This window comes from Lethenteron reissneri, chromosome 28, assembly GCF_015708825.2.
Source record: "Lethenteron reissneri isolate LAM-NWPU_2019-01 chromosome 28, ASM1570882v1, whole genome shotgun sequence".
Lineage (NCBI taxonomy): Eukaryota > Metazoa > Chordata > Hyperoartia > Petromyzontiformes > Petromyzontidae > Lethenteron > Lethenteron reissneri.
Genome location: NC_083806.1, coordinates 11,281,360 through 11,296,080, shown reverse-complemented (window position 1 = coordinate 11,296,080; position 14,721 = coordinate 11,281,360). Strand labels below are relative to the sequence as shown.

General features: G+C 49.9%; 1 protein-coding gene across 1 annotated transcript; it reads right to left on the bottom strand.

Annotated features, from left to right (window-relative positions):
- Window positions 1-290: 290 nt before the first annotated feature.
- Window positions 291-14,490, bottom strand: NUDT9 (nudix hydrolase 9). The gene is made up of 8 exons (XM_061562149.1): window positions 14,333-14,490; window positions 10,274-10,588; window positions 9,411-9,512; window positions 6,554-6,640; window positions 5,367-5,469; window positions 4,764-4,907; window positions 3,067-3,151; window positions 291-1,546 (listed from the first exon to the last, which is right to left on the bottom strand). Exons 1-8 carry the CDS (start codon window positions 14,410-14,412, stop codon window positions 1,401-1,403), a joined length of 1,062 nt encoding a protein of 353 aa, XP_061418133.1. The 5' UTR covers window positions 14,413-14,490; the 3' UTR covers window positions 291-1,400.
- Between the last annotated feature and the right edge of the window lie 231 nt (window positions 14,491-14,721).

Sequence of the window (14,721 nt, the reverse complement as noted above, 5' to 3'; positions counted from 1 at the left end):
AAGCCCGAGCAGTGACAAATAATTTACAATCGCTAATATGAGTGAATTTGTTAACAGCGCCACTCACTTGCAGGCAGTCGTCAGCACATTCACTCTTACTCGGCCACGAAGAGTATGGAAACTGCTCAAATTATGCCAGTGGTTTTGACGAGGCAAATGTCTGGTTTGTGCTCATGGACGATACCTATTAAATGTGGCCTCGGTTGCCATGCAGCCTGGGCCTCTTTCATTCGGATAATAGTATTTGAGCACGTATATTAGTCGCAAAAAAAAATGTATTCACGCACGACTGGGCAAAGGCTATGTTTATTCTGATGCCTTTACGGCGAAAATCAACCAAGACTGCTCGCCCCACAACATGCACAGCCGATACAATTCTAATAAAGTCGAGCACACCGTTGTACAGGAGATATGCGCAAGCTGCACGCGTGGTTTTTACACTGCCAAGATACCTCCTGCGTTAAGCGTAAAGGACGACAGCGGATAGGTGGTGTGTGGAGCACCACGTACAACACCCCCCCCCCCCACCCAGTGCTGATGCTTACACACTGCACCAGGTAATAATAATTTAAGGCCAAGTCAACTTAGGGGGGTTGTGGTATGTGGGCAGCAAAGAGCATTGCAGCAAAGTTGCATTGTTGGAATTGTGTTGTCCCCACACATCTATGCTCCCTGCATTATGGTGAAGTACGGTGAAACTAACATAACAACCCCACGGCCAGTAACCATACCACGATGCCCTCATCCAGCAGTGGACTGGCACAACCGCTGTGCCCACGCACAATCCGGCGGGGATATTCGAGCCAAGCTTGGCGTGCCTGACGGGGAATCGAACCCAAGTTAGCACGGTGAGCTAACCACTACGCCCACCACTCCTCACTGACTAGAATAACACAAGCCTTGTTCTATGGATAAGCTGCCCGCCTCCTTCCCACCACAACAATGCCGAATTCGAACTGCTGACTCAGAGATCCCATTGAACATGAGTATCCCTCACCACCACCCACCATGCTTGTTTGAGCAGGGAGATGGTGACCATTGAATTCTTACAATAAAATACCTCAAATGGTTCTTACTGCTTTGAAGCTATGCACATCCCGACATACACAACGGTACCCGAAATAGCCTTGCCTATTTTAGGTGTAGTCCCAGGTGATGTTTTTTTGTGACTGGCAGGTGGGCGGGGGGGCTCGTTGGAAGAAAAGAATCTGCAGTGTTGTGTACAGCCTCTACGAGGAAAGCCCCCCACCTCCCCCACCACAAGCCCCAGCGGGCGGTGACGCACAGGCGGTGAGGGTGGTGGGTGGGTGGGAGATGGTACGGCACCCCTGCCACACTACCACGCTGCCACACTACCACGCTGCCACACTACCACGCTGCCGCACTACCACGCTGCCACACTACCAGTATGCGTGCCTCAGCTTGGCCGTCTTCTGCAGGAAGAGCGTGTGGCTGGCGTAGAGCTTGATCGCCGAGTGCGCGTCCACCCACTTCACGCCCACAGCGTCGTCCCCGGCCTGGAAGGGCAGCCTGCCCACGTTCTCCCCTGGGAAAACGGCACGAGATGGGCGGCGGCGCTTGGCCGGTTTTTCAGGCAACGAAGCGTCGATTCGTAGACCCGAGATCGAGTCTCAAGTTCGCGATCAACGGGTAAATAATCGTGCGCGGGGCGAACGGTTCGCTACTATTCACGGCATTTAATCGCGCGCGCGATATGCCGATGTGGTGAGCCCACGCTGCGGGCAGCAGATCGCAATGCGGCAAAATACACTGATGTCCCCCCGCATGGATACGCAGGATTTCACCAATCTGCGCTGACCAGCGTGCTGCAGTATGGTCACATGCACCCCGTAACCCACACAGCGTGGGGGGGGCCTTCATACATGGTGAGGTCTTTGGTGGGCCTTACCTGGCAAAATTAAAAACAGTTCAATTGTTCATAGATACTGACGTTCATCGACAAAGGGCTGCATATGTACAGGACGCTACTCTACTGTTGTGTTTAGGTTAATGGAACAAACTAAATTGCATAAAAGACGCAACATTCGCCAATACAAGCGAGACAGTGCATATCATTATCATCATCAGAGTTGTTTCTTTTTGTTTGCATTTTGACTTCTTGTGTTGAGGTTATTGCAAACATGATGCCTTGTATAAAGGTGTCAGTTTTGTACCAGTTAAAAGGGTAAAAACCTATTACTATATTTTGCCACTGGTAAAGGAGATCTCATAGTGTAAAAATACGGTCTTAAATAAAACTGCGACGCGAGATGGTGAGGAGGGACAGAAGCAAAGCGTGCTGGGGTGAGTGAGCCCACTTGCCTACACCTTCGTGTGTTTTTCCCTCTGCACGAGCTGGTTTTCCCCGGGCACTCTGCCTCTCTCCCGCATCTTAAAAGGCTCGAGGGAAAGGGACCGTCCTAACATCCCAATGTGCGATCATTGCAGGAGCGCCTCCTTAGTTCGGAAGCCACTGGGAGCTACGGCACTTTTAAATCTCGATCGAAAACCTCCTTTCTTTACGACTGATTTTAGTGATTAGTTTGTTGTCCTTTCCCCTGCAACCTTCGATTAGCACGGTTGGCTACGCACGGTGTGAAAGACGTTCAACATACATACATGTTTAAAAAAGCCGTGAGACTCAACACTATCTGGATAAATACATGAAAAAACCCACGGTCCATTAGTTTGCAGGTGCTTGTCAATCGACTGCTATTTAAAGGGTCTACCCACACTGTGTCAGTCATAGGCATTGGTTGACCACAACTTCACCGGGTTCCTCAGTGTATTACGGTGGAGGGAAGGGCTCTCTTGGACCGGTTTAAATATTCTATTATATTAATTTGCAGCCTGTTTTTTTTTTTACTTACCACCACCACCACAATTTTTTTTTATAGACAAAAAAATAAGCCACCGGCAATCGTGAGCGGCCAAAATAGGCTTCAAAAGTACCGAACGACGACGAGGGTACGTTACACGACCCTCGGTGAGACCGATTTACTACCCTTGGCATCTCTTCGCTGCGTCTCCACTCTCGTGGAGATGCCTCGTGTTTGCCCGTCGTACCGTTGTCGTCGTGGAAGGTAACAGCCACGGTCTCCATCCAGGCGTTGTCGGTATTGCGTGGGTCATCCACGTAGCCCTTGTAGACCTGTCAGACAAAGCCAGCCTTACATGAGACGCACGACTTATCCCGCACTTGAATGCAAAGGGTAGCAGGGTAACGCAGAAAGCAAAGGTTTGCGCACCTGTCAGGTCTGTTGTTTTAATACATGGGCGGGGTACCTTTTACCTGAGCGAGGGTTGAGTCATACTATACTAGGAACAGGTGTTCTGTACGAATGTATGTTTAACTTCTTTGGCACCGTACACGTAGCCAACCATGATACAACAAACACAAAGAAAAGCAGTTCGGACAGAATTGAGTTTGCAATCTAGATTTAAAAGTGCGTGGATGATGATTAACCTGGGTGGAATCCAGACTGGATGCCACGCCCCTAAGCACACTCGTCATCACGCGCATTTGCACGCGATGACGTCACCCAAACCCCACATAGTTGAGCGGGGTTCGTACGTGGCTCTGACGTCACCGCCCGGGTTGGCCGCCACCACCCACCACACAAATGTGATAGGGAGGGAGACAGAGGAGGGTGGTGAGGGAGGCAGTTAGAGGAGGGAGTAAAAGATGGAGAGGAGAGGGGCGGGGAGAGAATGAAAGGGGATGAAGCGGAGAGAAAAATGGAATGTAACAGCGAGGGGACGTGACAAGCAGTGGGTGGTGAGAGGATCAGGGAGAGGTGGGAGAGGTTGAGATGGAAAATGGAGAGGTGGGAATGAGGCGAGCGAGAGTGAGAGGTGGGAAAGGGAAATGGGGAGATGGGGAGGGGGGAAGTGGGGGAGACACAGAGGAGGAGGGGGGGAAAGGAATTGAGGAACAGAAACATCGCGAAAAATCGAGATGAATTGTGATATAGAGTACAGAGCAGGCAAGAGAATGGTGGAGAGAGGTGGCTCTATATGAGAATATAAAAGTACTGCGGGCTAGCTGGGAGAGACTGATGGACATATGGGCTGCTCGTAGGACTTTAAAGTATCTTCGGCAGGCCACGCAGGCCACACATGAACACATACCACAGTCATTACTGTCACAACAAGACGCTCTTGCAGTGACACAAGTGGCTTAGCCCGCTGCAATTAAAAAGATATCTCCCCCCCCCCCCACCTCCGGTACATGATGAGTGCGGCTAAAATATTATTTTATCGTCGTTTTAAAATGGTGGGGCCCCGTGTGGTCGCGGTCCGTAGGACATGGCGTCAAGTTTCAAGAGCCCATTCAGAAATCTCCCGGAGCAGTGCAAATTCCCGTTAAGCTTAGAGAACGGCCTGCTGATCTCACATAGCGACCCTCTCGAGTTACCTTCACGTGACCTCTGGTGCACACAACAGAGGGTATACACTTTCCCACCTGCCCTGTCACCAAGAGGCGCATGACATTCAAACTGATGTTTTTTCATTCTCAAGAGCTGGAATTTCGCCTTGTTTATGTAAAAAAAAAATTATTATGTGATGCTTATTTGTGCAGTGATCGGGCTAAGACCATTAACACAGGCAGCTGCCTGGATTCGAACCTGGCATCTCATCAGTGCCAGCTTAACGTTCTGACCTTTGAACCGATGGCCACCTCATTTGGACGTGTCTCACACACACACACTCAACTGTTTAGTGAAACGTTCAAAAAATGAAAAGTGTGCTTATCCCTTCACCATCTCCCCGGCAGAGAAGAGCTTGTTGATTTGCTCCTGGAGGTGCTTCCTGTCGGCACCACCGAGCTGCATGGAGTTGAGGGCCTCCTCCCCAAACTCTCGACGCAACGTGAGAGAGACCTTCTCCCCAGCATCCACCATGCCCTTGGGAAAGCATGTGGCGCACGCACAAACACACAGAAACACACGTGAGCACGTGGCAAAAACTGCCACAAACACGCCCCGATTTTGTCAGATCTCAGACGCTAAGCAGGGCCATCAACCCGCATAGCATTTGGGCGGCCAACCCGGGCCTTGCTGTCAAGACATCATCAGCCGCGTCACGCTGGCCGTGGCTTGTTGGGGGTCTCCCGCCTTCGGGAGGGCAGGATGTCGAGGCGGCCACCAATTCTAAGCGAAAACCAAGCAATCGACCACCAAATAGGTAGTCGACTACAATCGATAGACCGAAAACGTTTATTTTCTCCTGCGTTGAGTTCAACTTAATAGTTCGTCGTTTCTCATTGCAACCTTCGCTTCCGTCTCGGCTGGTTTGACGAGGAGCTCTCAATGAGGTGCCGCGAGGTCCATCCGGTGTCGGGGGGACACGCACAGCCTGCTCACCCCAGGAATTGCCCACTCATTGTTGTCCTTGCGCTTGATGGCCACGAACTGCAGGATGGGTTTCCCATCCTTCTTCTCCACCACGCCCCCGACGCGCTTCCACCTAGGAAACAAGACCAATCGATGGAAAAAAACTAAAATTAATCTCTTATCTTGTAGATGTTGCATGTTTGGCTCTGCATCCTGGGCTGTGCAACACGAGTTTGAAGCGTTATCAATGGTCATTGCCGTCAGGTGCAACAATAACACCGCTCTTCTTCCATAGCCCAGGGTGCTACGGTGGCTATGAGATGTTAATTACCTTGCCTGGTATACAAGAGGTCGTGGGTTCGATCCCGACCCTGACGCCCGTATATTTGGAGTTTGCATGTTCTCCCCGTGGTCACGTGGATTTTTCTCCGGGTGCTCCGGTTTTTCCCTCCACATTGAGCATCAACATGCATTTGGATTATTTGGCTGCTATGAATTTCCACATGACAAGCCACTTTGCTGGGCTATCATTTTTGGCAGCCAGATCGCTTTTGAAGAAGAGCTACACAGCTTGGGTGGACCTTATCTGGTCAAATAAAACTCGTTTAGTTTATAGTTTTAACTCACCTAGAAATGCACTTGATCGCAATAAAGCTAACCACGTTTCAGCCAGGATAGTGCTTGGATGGATGAGCACCATGCACAACAGCAGGCTGCTATAGAACTGCGGGACTGATAAGCAGCGGAGGGGAACAGTGCGGCAAATCAATCATTGTTGTTCTGTATTACGCTCCCGCCGCCTTCACCATTAAGCCACCCCATAGTGGTGCACCAGCTGAGTTGGGAGTCCCTTCACCTCCGCCCACGTGGTGGAGCCCCCAGGGATCTCGGCTACGTCGGGAACGCAGCGAGGCTCGCGACAGCGGCCACTGCAGCACGAGGAGGGCAATTTTAAAATGTGCGAATTACGGCACAAAACCCTGGCGCCGTGAAGCTCGCACTACATCACCGAATAGGTTCCATCCTATTTCTAGAAGCCGAATTCAACTGTTGCATCATCATGGAGAGACCCCCTGTTGTGATAATTATAAGAGCACCAACATTTTTTTGGGGGAGGGGTGGGGTGTTGGGTCTTCTGTTTATAAAAAAAAAATGCAGCGTCCGAGTGAGGAGGGCACAGAGCAGATGTGGGGGTGGGGGGGGGGGGCTCTCCTCACCTCGTCACGATGGGGTCTGCAGCGTGGTTAGGGCCCCACCTGCCCAGGAGCCCTCGGCCCTTAATCCCAGTCCTGCCAATCGGGTTTCTGCAAGGAACAATCGTCATCGTTATAACCATCATAACCATCATGGCGGATCTCGTCAAAGAACGTAAACCATCACACGAACTTTGGTCATCCTCGCGGCAGCAGCAGCAGCAGCTTATGGCTAGGCATCGAACGAAGATGGTCACTGCATCGCGCGGCGCTTTCAGATGTGCTTCTGCGGCCGTCCGGACCACTCTTCCTTCCGATATTAGGAAGCCACCGTAACTATGCACTTTAAAATCATCTAGATTGAAAACTAATTTCTTTAGAGCTGCTTTTTGTGTTTAGTTTGTTGTCTTTCCCCTGCACCTCCGATTAGCACGGTCGACTACGTACGGTGCGAAAGAAGTTCAACATACAAGCAGACCTTTGGCCAATTATCATTGCATATACAGCAGCATTGTTGGCTAAAAGTGCAATTACATTGTGACTGCAATGCATTATGAAGAACGCAATTGTAACTGTGTGACAGGAGCATTGTGGGCTGAAATTACAATGCAGTTCCAAATAAATTATGAATGATACAATTGCAATTGTGACCGGCAGTCTCGCTGACAGATAGCATGAGAGTAGACTCAAAATAAGACTCGACTAAGCCTGAATGCAGGGTGCACTTACCGAAATAAATAAGGATTTTTTTTAAATGTACCCCAAATACTGTTTGTGTGCTAATGCTGAAGCAGTATCATTTGGAAGGGTTATTTATTAACTGGCTGCTTTGGATGAAGGAGGGTTTTAGGACGCACATTTTACTCACGCAATCTGTACCAAACATCTATTACAAATCATATTGGTCAAAAAAACCAACGTGTCAAATGTGCTAACCAAGCTGTACACCGTAGGTGACTGCGCGCAAATGTGTGCTAGCAATTCTAAAGCTATACGCATGTACTGTTCTTATGCGTTGTACGTAATTCAGCAACGTGTTGCCATGGAAGCCACGTGTTCTGTTAGTGCTTTCGATCTCGGGTTTTTTCTCACATTCATTGCACATACATTGAGATTTTAAAGAATGCTTCAAGAAGCACATCTGGACATCTCTGCAGCCTTCCGCGTCCGGTAAACCTCAGCCTTCACATGTATTTGAAGTGTCTTGAGAGAGAGCAGGTTTGTGTTTAGATGCTTTTGTAATCCAAATTGCGTTACGCAAATCGTAATACTAATGATGATAAAAATCACAGCCCTTTGTAAATCCAGGGCGAGATGAAGGCCTTACCACACACCATGTCGGTCATAGGGGATATGTTTGACCATACTTCACTACGCTGGTCACTGTGGGTTGGTAAAGGGGGGATATCATTCACCACACAGGTTCAAAGTGCAGTGCACTCACCATTGCATCGCCACTGCACCCTCCTCCCTCCCCATGCTGCATTTTTAATGTATTTTTTTTTATAAATTGGAGCTTTAATATGTGTTCCACAAACAGTGACCCAAATGCTTAAAATGATAATAAAGCAATCTATTTTAGTTTTGTCAGCTATTTTTTTTTCATCAAACAAGATGAAACAAAAAACGAAATCAATGAAAGACGAGCCAAATATGCGTTCAACATTCGGCAAAGGTTTGCCATGCACACGTCCCTGTGTCCCCATTGACCATTCCGGTTTACCAGGTGAGGTCTATTTGTGAGCTTGGCACAGTGTGCAAGGCATTTGCCATTATCTAAAGCCCACCCACACACGTACTGCTTTGCTCGTTCATAACCGCTGCCGCTTTTGAGCAACAACCGCAAACAAAGCGTCTTGTTTGAGCAGGCCTGCTAAAGCCGCACAAAGAAGAACGGAAAAATAAATCCCCAACAACGGGCAAAGCACAGAGCACACGTGCAATTGTGACGTTAATAATGACTCACCGAGTGGAGAGATGATGATTGTAGGCAACAAATCACCTATAAAGGGCTGGCTGGCTAACACACAATGAGCCAAATAAAAGCTGGCGTATACAAATCGTATTTGGCAAAAACAGAAGTAAAATCAACAGTTTCAGAATGAACAACCACTGCGGTGTGGAAAACTCCACATTCCTATGACGGTAGGCAGTCACTCCTCAAGACAACCACTGTTGGCTTCTCAACAAAGAATTACACGTTTTATTGACCCTGGAGGGATGATGATGATGATTGGCTTAGTCGATCCTTACGATTGGGATTTCAAATCGCCGCCTCCCAGTGTCAAACCAGGTGCTGCTCTAAACGCACCGCCACCCAGGAAGTTTGTTTAGAACCATTTACAGCCCCTTGTCAATCCACTGCTGAATGAAGACCTCCCTATCAGTCGTGGAGGTTGTCTGACCATACTCCATCAGCTGGGTCAGTGCGGGGCTGGCGAAGGTGGGTAGAACACTCATGGCCACCGGGTGTATACAGTATTCTCTCTCGTTATTCGCGAGGGATACGTTCCAGAAATGCTCGTGAATGCAAGTAAATACGTAAATAAGCTATTCAATACGTGAACATGATCTCACAACTTGATCTTTCGTCACTTTCTCTTTCATCACATTCTATCTCATCACTTTCTTTCTCTCTCTCGCTCTCTCGATGCAGTCGTGTAGAGTTCCAGATGCGATTCGCGGATAGCCAAAATCGAAGCTAGCGAGTTCGTGAATCACGAGGGAAATCTGGACCGAAAAGTACGAATCACTCACCGTGCTACTCCACTCTTTGTTTACGAACACCACCAAAGAATACTGCGCCTGAGACGTGCTGTGTCACACGAGGTGAAGGCGAGCAAGCGACCGCTCCAAGTGAGACCGAGTGTAAAGAACTCACCTGGAGAGTCCGTCGATCACCTCGTAGCGTCCCATGTGGCTCCTGCGGTCAATCTTCCCGTCCAGTTCATTGAACTTAGGCGGTCGCCCACCCCAGTCTTCCCTGCCCGATTAAAGTCGGAAAAAAATCATTAATGAAGAATACCGCACAATATTTAGGCTGGCAAGTCTTGTTCCATTAAGCTTTGGGCCGTCGAGCGTGCAGGTGGTGCAACTGCACTCGGGGCCACTGACCAGAGGGTCTCAGGTCCCCCGGGCTACGAAGAGGCAAAACATTGGGACAGAGAGTCACCCCATTTTTCAATTCTTGTACAACAGCCCATGCCAACCCTGCTATGCCGCTGCTTTTCACAGCACACAGAAGGTGACGTGGATACATTTCGCTGTCGTTAACAGGCGTCTGGATTCGATGTTGAGTTGGGGGTGATGAGCAGCCTACGTCAGGTTGCTGAGAGGGCCCACAGAGGAACGCCATTAGTCTGGATCCCCACCCCAATCTAAAAGCTAAGGTAGGGCAGTTTCTCTCTCTACTGCCTTCAAATGATCACGAGTAGCACAATCGAACAAAACGGAGCAAAAGCAATAAACTGCGCTGACGGTAGAAACAGTAGCATCAGCAGCAGCACGAACAATCGCAATACCAACAGAAGCAACGTCAAAATCAGCAGCAGCAGCGGCAGCAGTACAGTAGCAGCAGCGACAGGAAAGGCAACAGCAGAAGCAATAGCAGGACCAACAAAAGTAGTACCAGCAAGAGCATCAGCAGCACAACCAACAGTCGAAGTAACAAAGTCTCAGGAACAGAAGCAGCCGAAATCGAAGCAGTACGTAGCAGCAGCAGCAGCACGGGTTGGCATCGCTCACGTGTGCTGCGGGTCGGCCCACACGGGTCCCGCGAGCACGGCAGGCGCCGTGTACTCCTTGGGCGCGTACTCGGGGAAGGCCGCCCCCCAGGCCACGTGGTCGTCAGGCACGGGGAAGCGCTTCACCGTCGAGCCGGAGTAGAGCCCCCCACGGCACTTCACGTTGAGGGGGGCGCAGCCTCCGGCCGCCAAGGCGTCGCGGCCCGCGGCACTGCACGATCGCGGCGGCGGCGGCGGTCCCGCAGCCATCGCTCCGCGGGCGGTTGACGAGCTGCACCACTGGCCCGAGAGGAAGGATCCCACACTCGCGTCGACCCTGCACGTGAGAGGGGGAACACGAAGGCAACGCGATCCTCCTGTTAGCGACATGCGAGGCGTGCCGGGGGTGGACCGATCCAATGGTTGCTCAATGGTAATCGTGCCATTTGCCGTCTAGAAGTGAAATTTAAAGTGCTTCCCCGATTGAAGCTACGCTAGGGCCATCCTGGCCATCCCTCGTACCAGTCGGAAGGCAAAAACCGTGGCCTAACAACGGTTCATTTGTTGACCGCGCTAGTGACGAAAATATTCGTCAACGAATTGCATTTTAATTTTGGTCAACAAAGACTACAGGTGAATAAATATCATAAAGCATTTCAATGACTGCCCACCAAATGTCGAAGCATGACTTCCTATGACGAGACAAATTAAGACTCGTATGAATGAAGAAGCAGACTGAGACAATTCAGCAACGTTTTAAGAAACACTGAGAAAGACCAAAAAGAGTAATTGGCTATAAGCATATACAAAACTATTTGCCGAATCAGCGGATTGGCTGATCGAATTATCTGACGAGACGAAGAGAATGACTAGACTTAATTCACAAACTAAGTAAGACCTGTCAAAGTATTTAGTCGACAATGGTAAAACTTTAAATTTGTTGACTAAATTAACACTAGAAGAGGGGGCGGGAGGGGGGGGGGCAACTTGACTACGGACTTACAAGTTCTGCCCAATGGGTGGTCGCACCTTCTCTTCTGTTGCCCCACTGCCTGCAACTCCATTGCCCATGGTAATCTCCACTGCCGACTCCCTCTCAATTGTTTAGAAGAAGCAGACGCTCGCCTCTTTTGACTTTTCCTCTGCTTGTAAAGCGACTAATCAGCAATATTTTGCACCCAACTGCCGATTCACTGCTGGATGAATGCCTCCCCACGCCGTGTTCGTCGTGGGGTCCGCGTGTACGTGCGTACATTGAACTTCTTTCGCACCCTACGTAGCCAACAGTTGCTGATCGGAGGTGACCACACTCTACCCCGCTGTTCAGTTCGGGTTGAAGGACGTACGGGGGTATGGGCGAGGCATCTATAAATCCATTGAGACATCACTCACCACTGATGTTAGCCGTAGCTGGAAACTTGAACTCAGGTGACCACCGAGTTCAAAGATAATGTTCCTAAACACCTGGCCCAGCGCTACTCCCCATCGATGAACGATCGGCTGGTTTCCTCTTATACGTAACGTGTCCACCACACTCTCTGTTTAAGAGCCGTGTCCCCGCTCACACACGCGTGAGGGTTTCCTCCCACATGTAAACCTCCATTAATTATTCCGTTACACTTTCATATCTAGAGGATCACAGGGTTTGGGCGGGTAAGGGACAAAGTTATGATGGTGAAATGTTAACTACCTCGCCTGATATACAGGAGGTTGTGGATTCCATCCCGACCCTGACCCTTGTATATTTGGAGTTTGCGTGTATCTCTCGCTCCGTGGGTGCGTGGATTTTTCTCCGGATCCTCCGGTTTTTCCCTCCACATTTTGACTCAACACCACGCGTTTAAGAGTATTTTGCTGCTATAAATTCCCACACGACAGGCCACTTTGTTGAAGTTACCATTTGTGATAGCCAGGTCTCTCCTAAAAATATTTAAAATACTTTTTTTTTTAAAAACCACGCTTTAATGAAATGTACTGTCCGAGCTGCCCCTCCCCCTGCCCCCTTCCCCCATCGCCCCTCCCCTCCTTCCACATCCCCCGCCCCTGGGCGTGGCTCCCCGTGGCTTGCCGTGACGTCAGGGACCACGTGGTGATTTACAGCCAACGTCAGTTGAGCGTGGACAATTAGAGCCGTAAAAAAGATTGTTAAAATTTTTTATTTTTTATTTTCAATGATAGAATATAGTATTGTCATCAGTATGACATACCTATACTAGGTGTGCAGTCGATACGACATTGGGAAGACGGTTGAGATTGAGTTACAAGATTTGAGGATACTACAGACAGAGTGAGTTAAATAACAGCGTGTAAAATGTTTAAAAATATATATTTTTTTAAACTTTAATTATAGAATATAGTCCTGTCATCAGTATGACATAAATATACCAAGTTTGCAGTAGATGGCACATTGGGAAGTGGGTAAAAATTGAGTTACAAGATTTTTTTTGAGGATAAGAGAACAGACGGAGTGTGTTGAATAAAAGCGTCAAATTTTTTTTATCTACATCGCTCAATGGGGCCTTACCTGGTAAAATAAAAAAAACAAATTTGAGTTTAATTTGGCTGCTGCCATCCCCCTAGTCTGTGCTTTCCCTTCGCTATCTCTCTCCTCGAGTGACAGAACACACTGCGAGACGCGTTACAAGCTGGAAGTGTTTTCATTGCCACTGCAAGCACCAAACACATCTCCAAAGTACGGTGCGAACGAAGTTTTCAACATGTTCGTTGACCTCTCTTCGCTGAAATTACTGTTGCACTTTGTGGCGAGAATGCGGACCCATTCAGACGATGTTATTCATTCGAACTCTACTCCTGGTTTTTTTGTTTTGCCTTTCTCTCCTCGAAAGGGGAACTGAAAGTGTCAGTGCTCTTCTGAAATCTGAAGGGGTACAATCTCATGGTGAATGATGCACGGTCGTCGGAAAAGCCACGTTGTACACATCAGTGCAAGGCCGTAATAATAATAAGATAAATTGGGAGGGGAGCCACATCCCCCCCAATATAAAAAAATGCTCAAAATGACCCCCCCTCCCAAAATATCGCTAAAAATTGATTTCTGTTTATATGATTGTGGTTATGGGTGTACTTTATGAATCCCTAATCTCTGTGAATTACATACAATGAAACAAGAAAAGGTAAAAAAAAGATAAAACAGAGCAATGTAATACAATACACTATTAGACATTATTGTAAAAAATAAATAAAAAGTCCATCCCATGTGTTAGTGAATTTTTTAAATATTTTAGGCAGGAAATTCGCTTTAAAATTTAGATTTTTTTCTGGGGGGGGGCCTGGACCCCCTGGAAAATTTGATCCCCCCCCCCCAATGTTGACTCCATGGCTACGGCCTTGCATCAGTGGGACACAATTGACAAGAGTTGACTTTAATAAGAGACTGCGAAAATAAGGAGTGGAACTCAAACGCGATGAGTTTGCCAACAGCTCCTCTCCCTCCATCAGGTCCCGAGAGACGACAGCGAATACTGAAATCGATTATGAAGATTATAATCAGCCTCGGGTTCCCAGCTAAATACACTTAATCTGTATCAGAACCATTGTCTAACAGACTGTGGGGGCAAGTGCTGTTAGCGAGCACCTCTTAAGGCCGGCACGGCACACGAGGGGGTGGGTGGACAGCACCACGCACGACCGCCTTTGTCTCCCCACAATGGGAATATTTACACACAGCACCGAGTCGACCTAGGGGAGACCCAGGACCGGTTCAGATAATCGTCACAGGTGTTGGCCGTGATCGGGAATCGAACTCGGGTGGCCGGGGTTGGTAGCGCGCTGCGCTAACCGCTGCGCCACCGCTCCCCACACACACCACACCGTTACGAAGCCACGGTGACATCAACCACGGCGCGTCTGTGCCAGGCTAGGTGCACGTTCAATGTCGAAGGCTCGCTGCTGGCAAGTCAGGGGACAGACCCAGCAGGTGCCATGGGTTGACCGACTACGACGACTGACAGACGCGCCCGCCGGCTGTAACCCACACGACTGTGCCACCGCTCCCCCCACACCATCACCCAACACACACACACACAGCGACACACGAGAGCGGAGTGAGCGCCTCCACTACCTGCAGGCGGAGAGAGCGGAGAGCGCGTGGAGCTGCAGGAGAGGGCGCGCCGCCACCACCACGAGCAGCCGCTTCCGCATGGCGCCCACAGCGCCCCTCGCCCCGCCCCTCCCCCCTCGGACTCCTCCCCCCCACGGTCGCCCCCCCCCCCCCCTCGGTCGCCCCCCCCCTCACAGTCGCCCCCCCCCCCTCACAGTCGCCCCCCCTCACGGCCCCCCCCCCCTCGGCCCCCCCTCTGTATCCCCCCTCACCCCCTCCTCGGTCTCCCCCCCCCCCTCGGCCCCCCCCCTTCTGTCACCCCCCCCCCTTCTGTCACCCCCCCTCGGTATCCCCCTCCCCCCCCCCTCCTCGGTATCCCCCCTCACCCCCCCCTCGGTCTCCCCCCCCCT

Coding starts and splice junctions, on each gene's coding strand:
- NUDT9 (XM_061562149.1), bottom strand. CDS start 14,412: ATGCGGAAGCGGCTGCTCGTGGTGGTGGCGGCGCGCCCTCTCCTGCAG. Junction 4,908..5,366: donor ATGAGTGGGCAATTCCTGGG/GTGAGCAGGCTG, acceptor TGCTTTCCCAAG/GGCATGGTGGATGCTGGGGA. Junction 3,152..4,763: donor TCTTCTCTGCCGGGGAGATG/GTGAAGGGATAA, acceptor TTTGTCTGACAG/GTCTACAAGGGCTACGTGGA.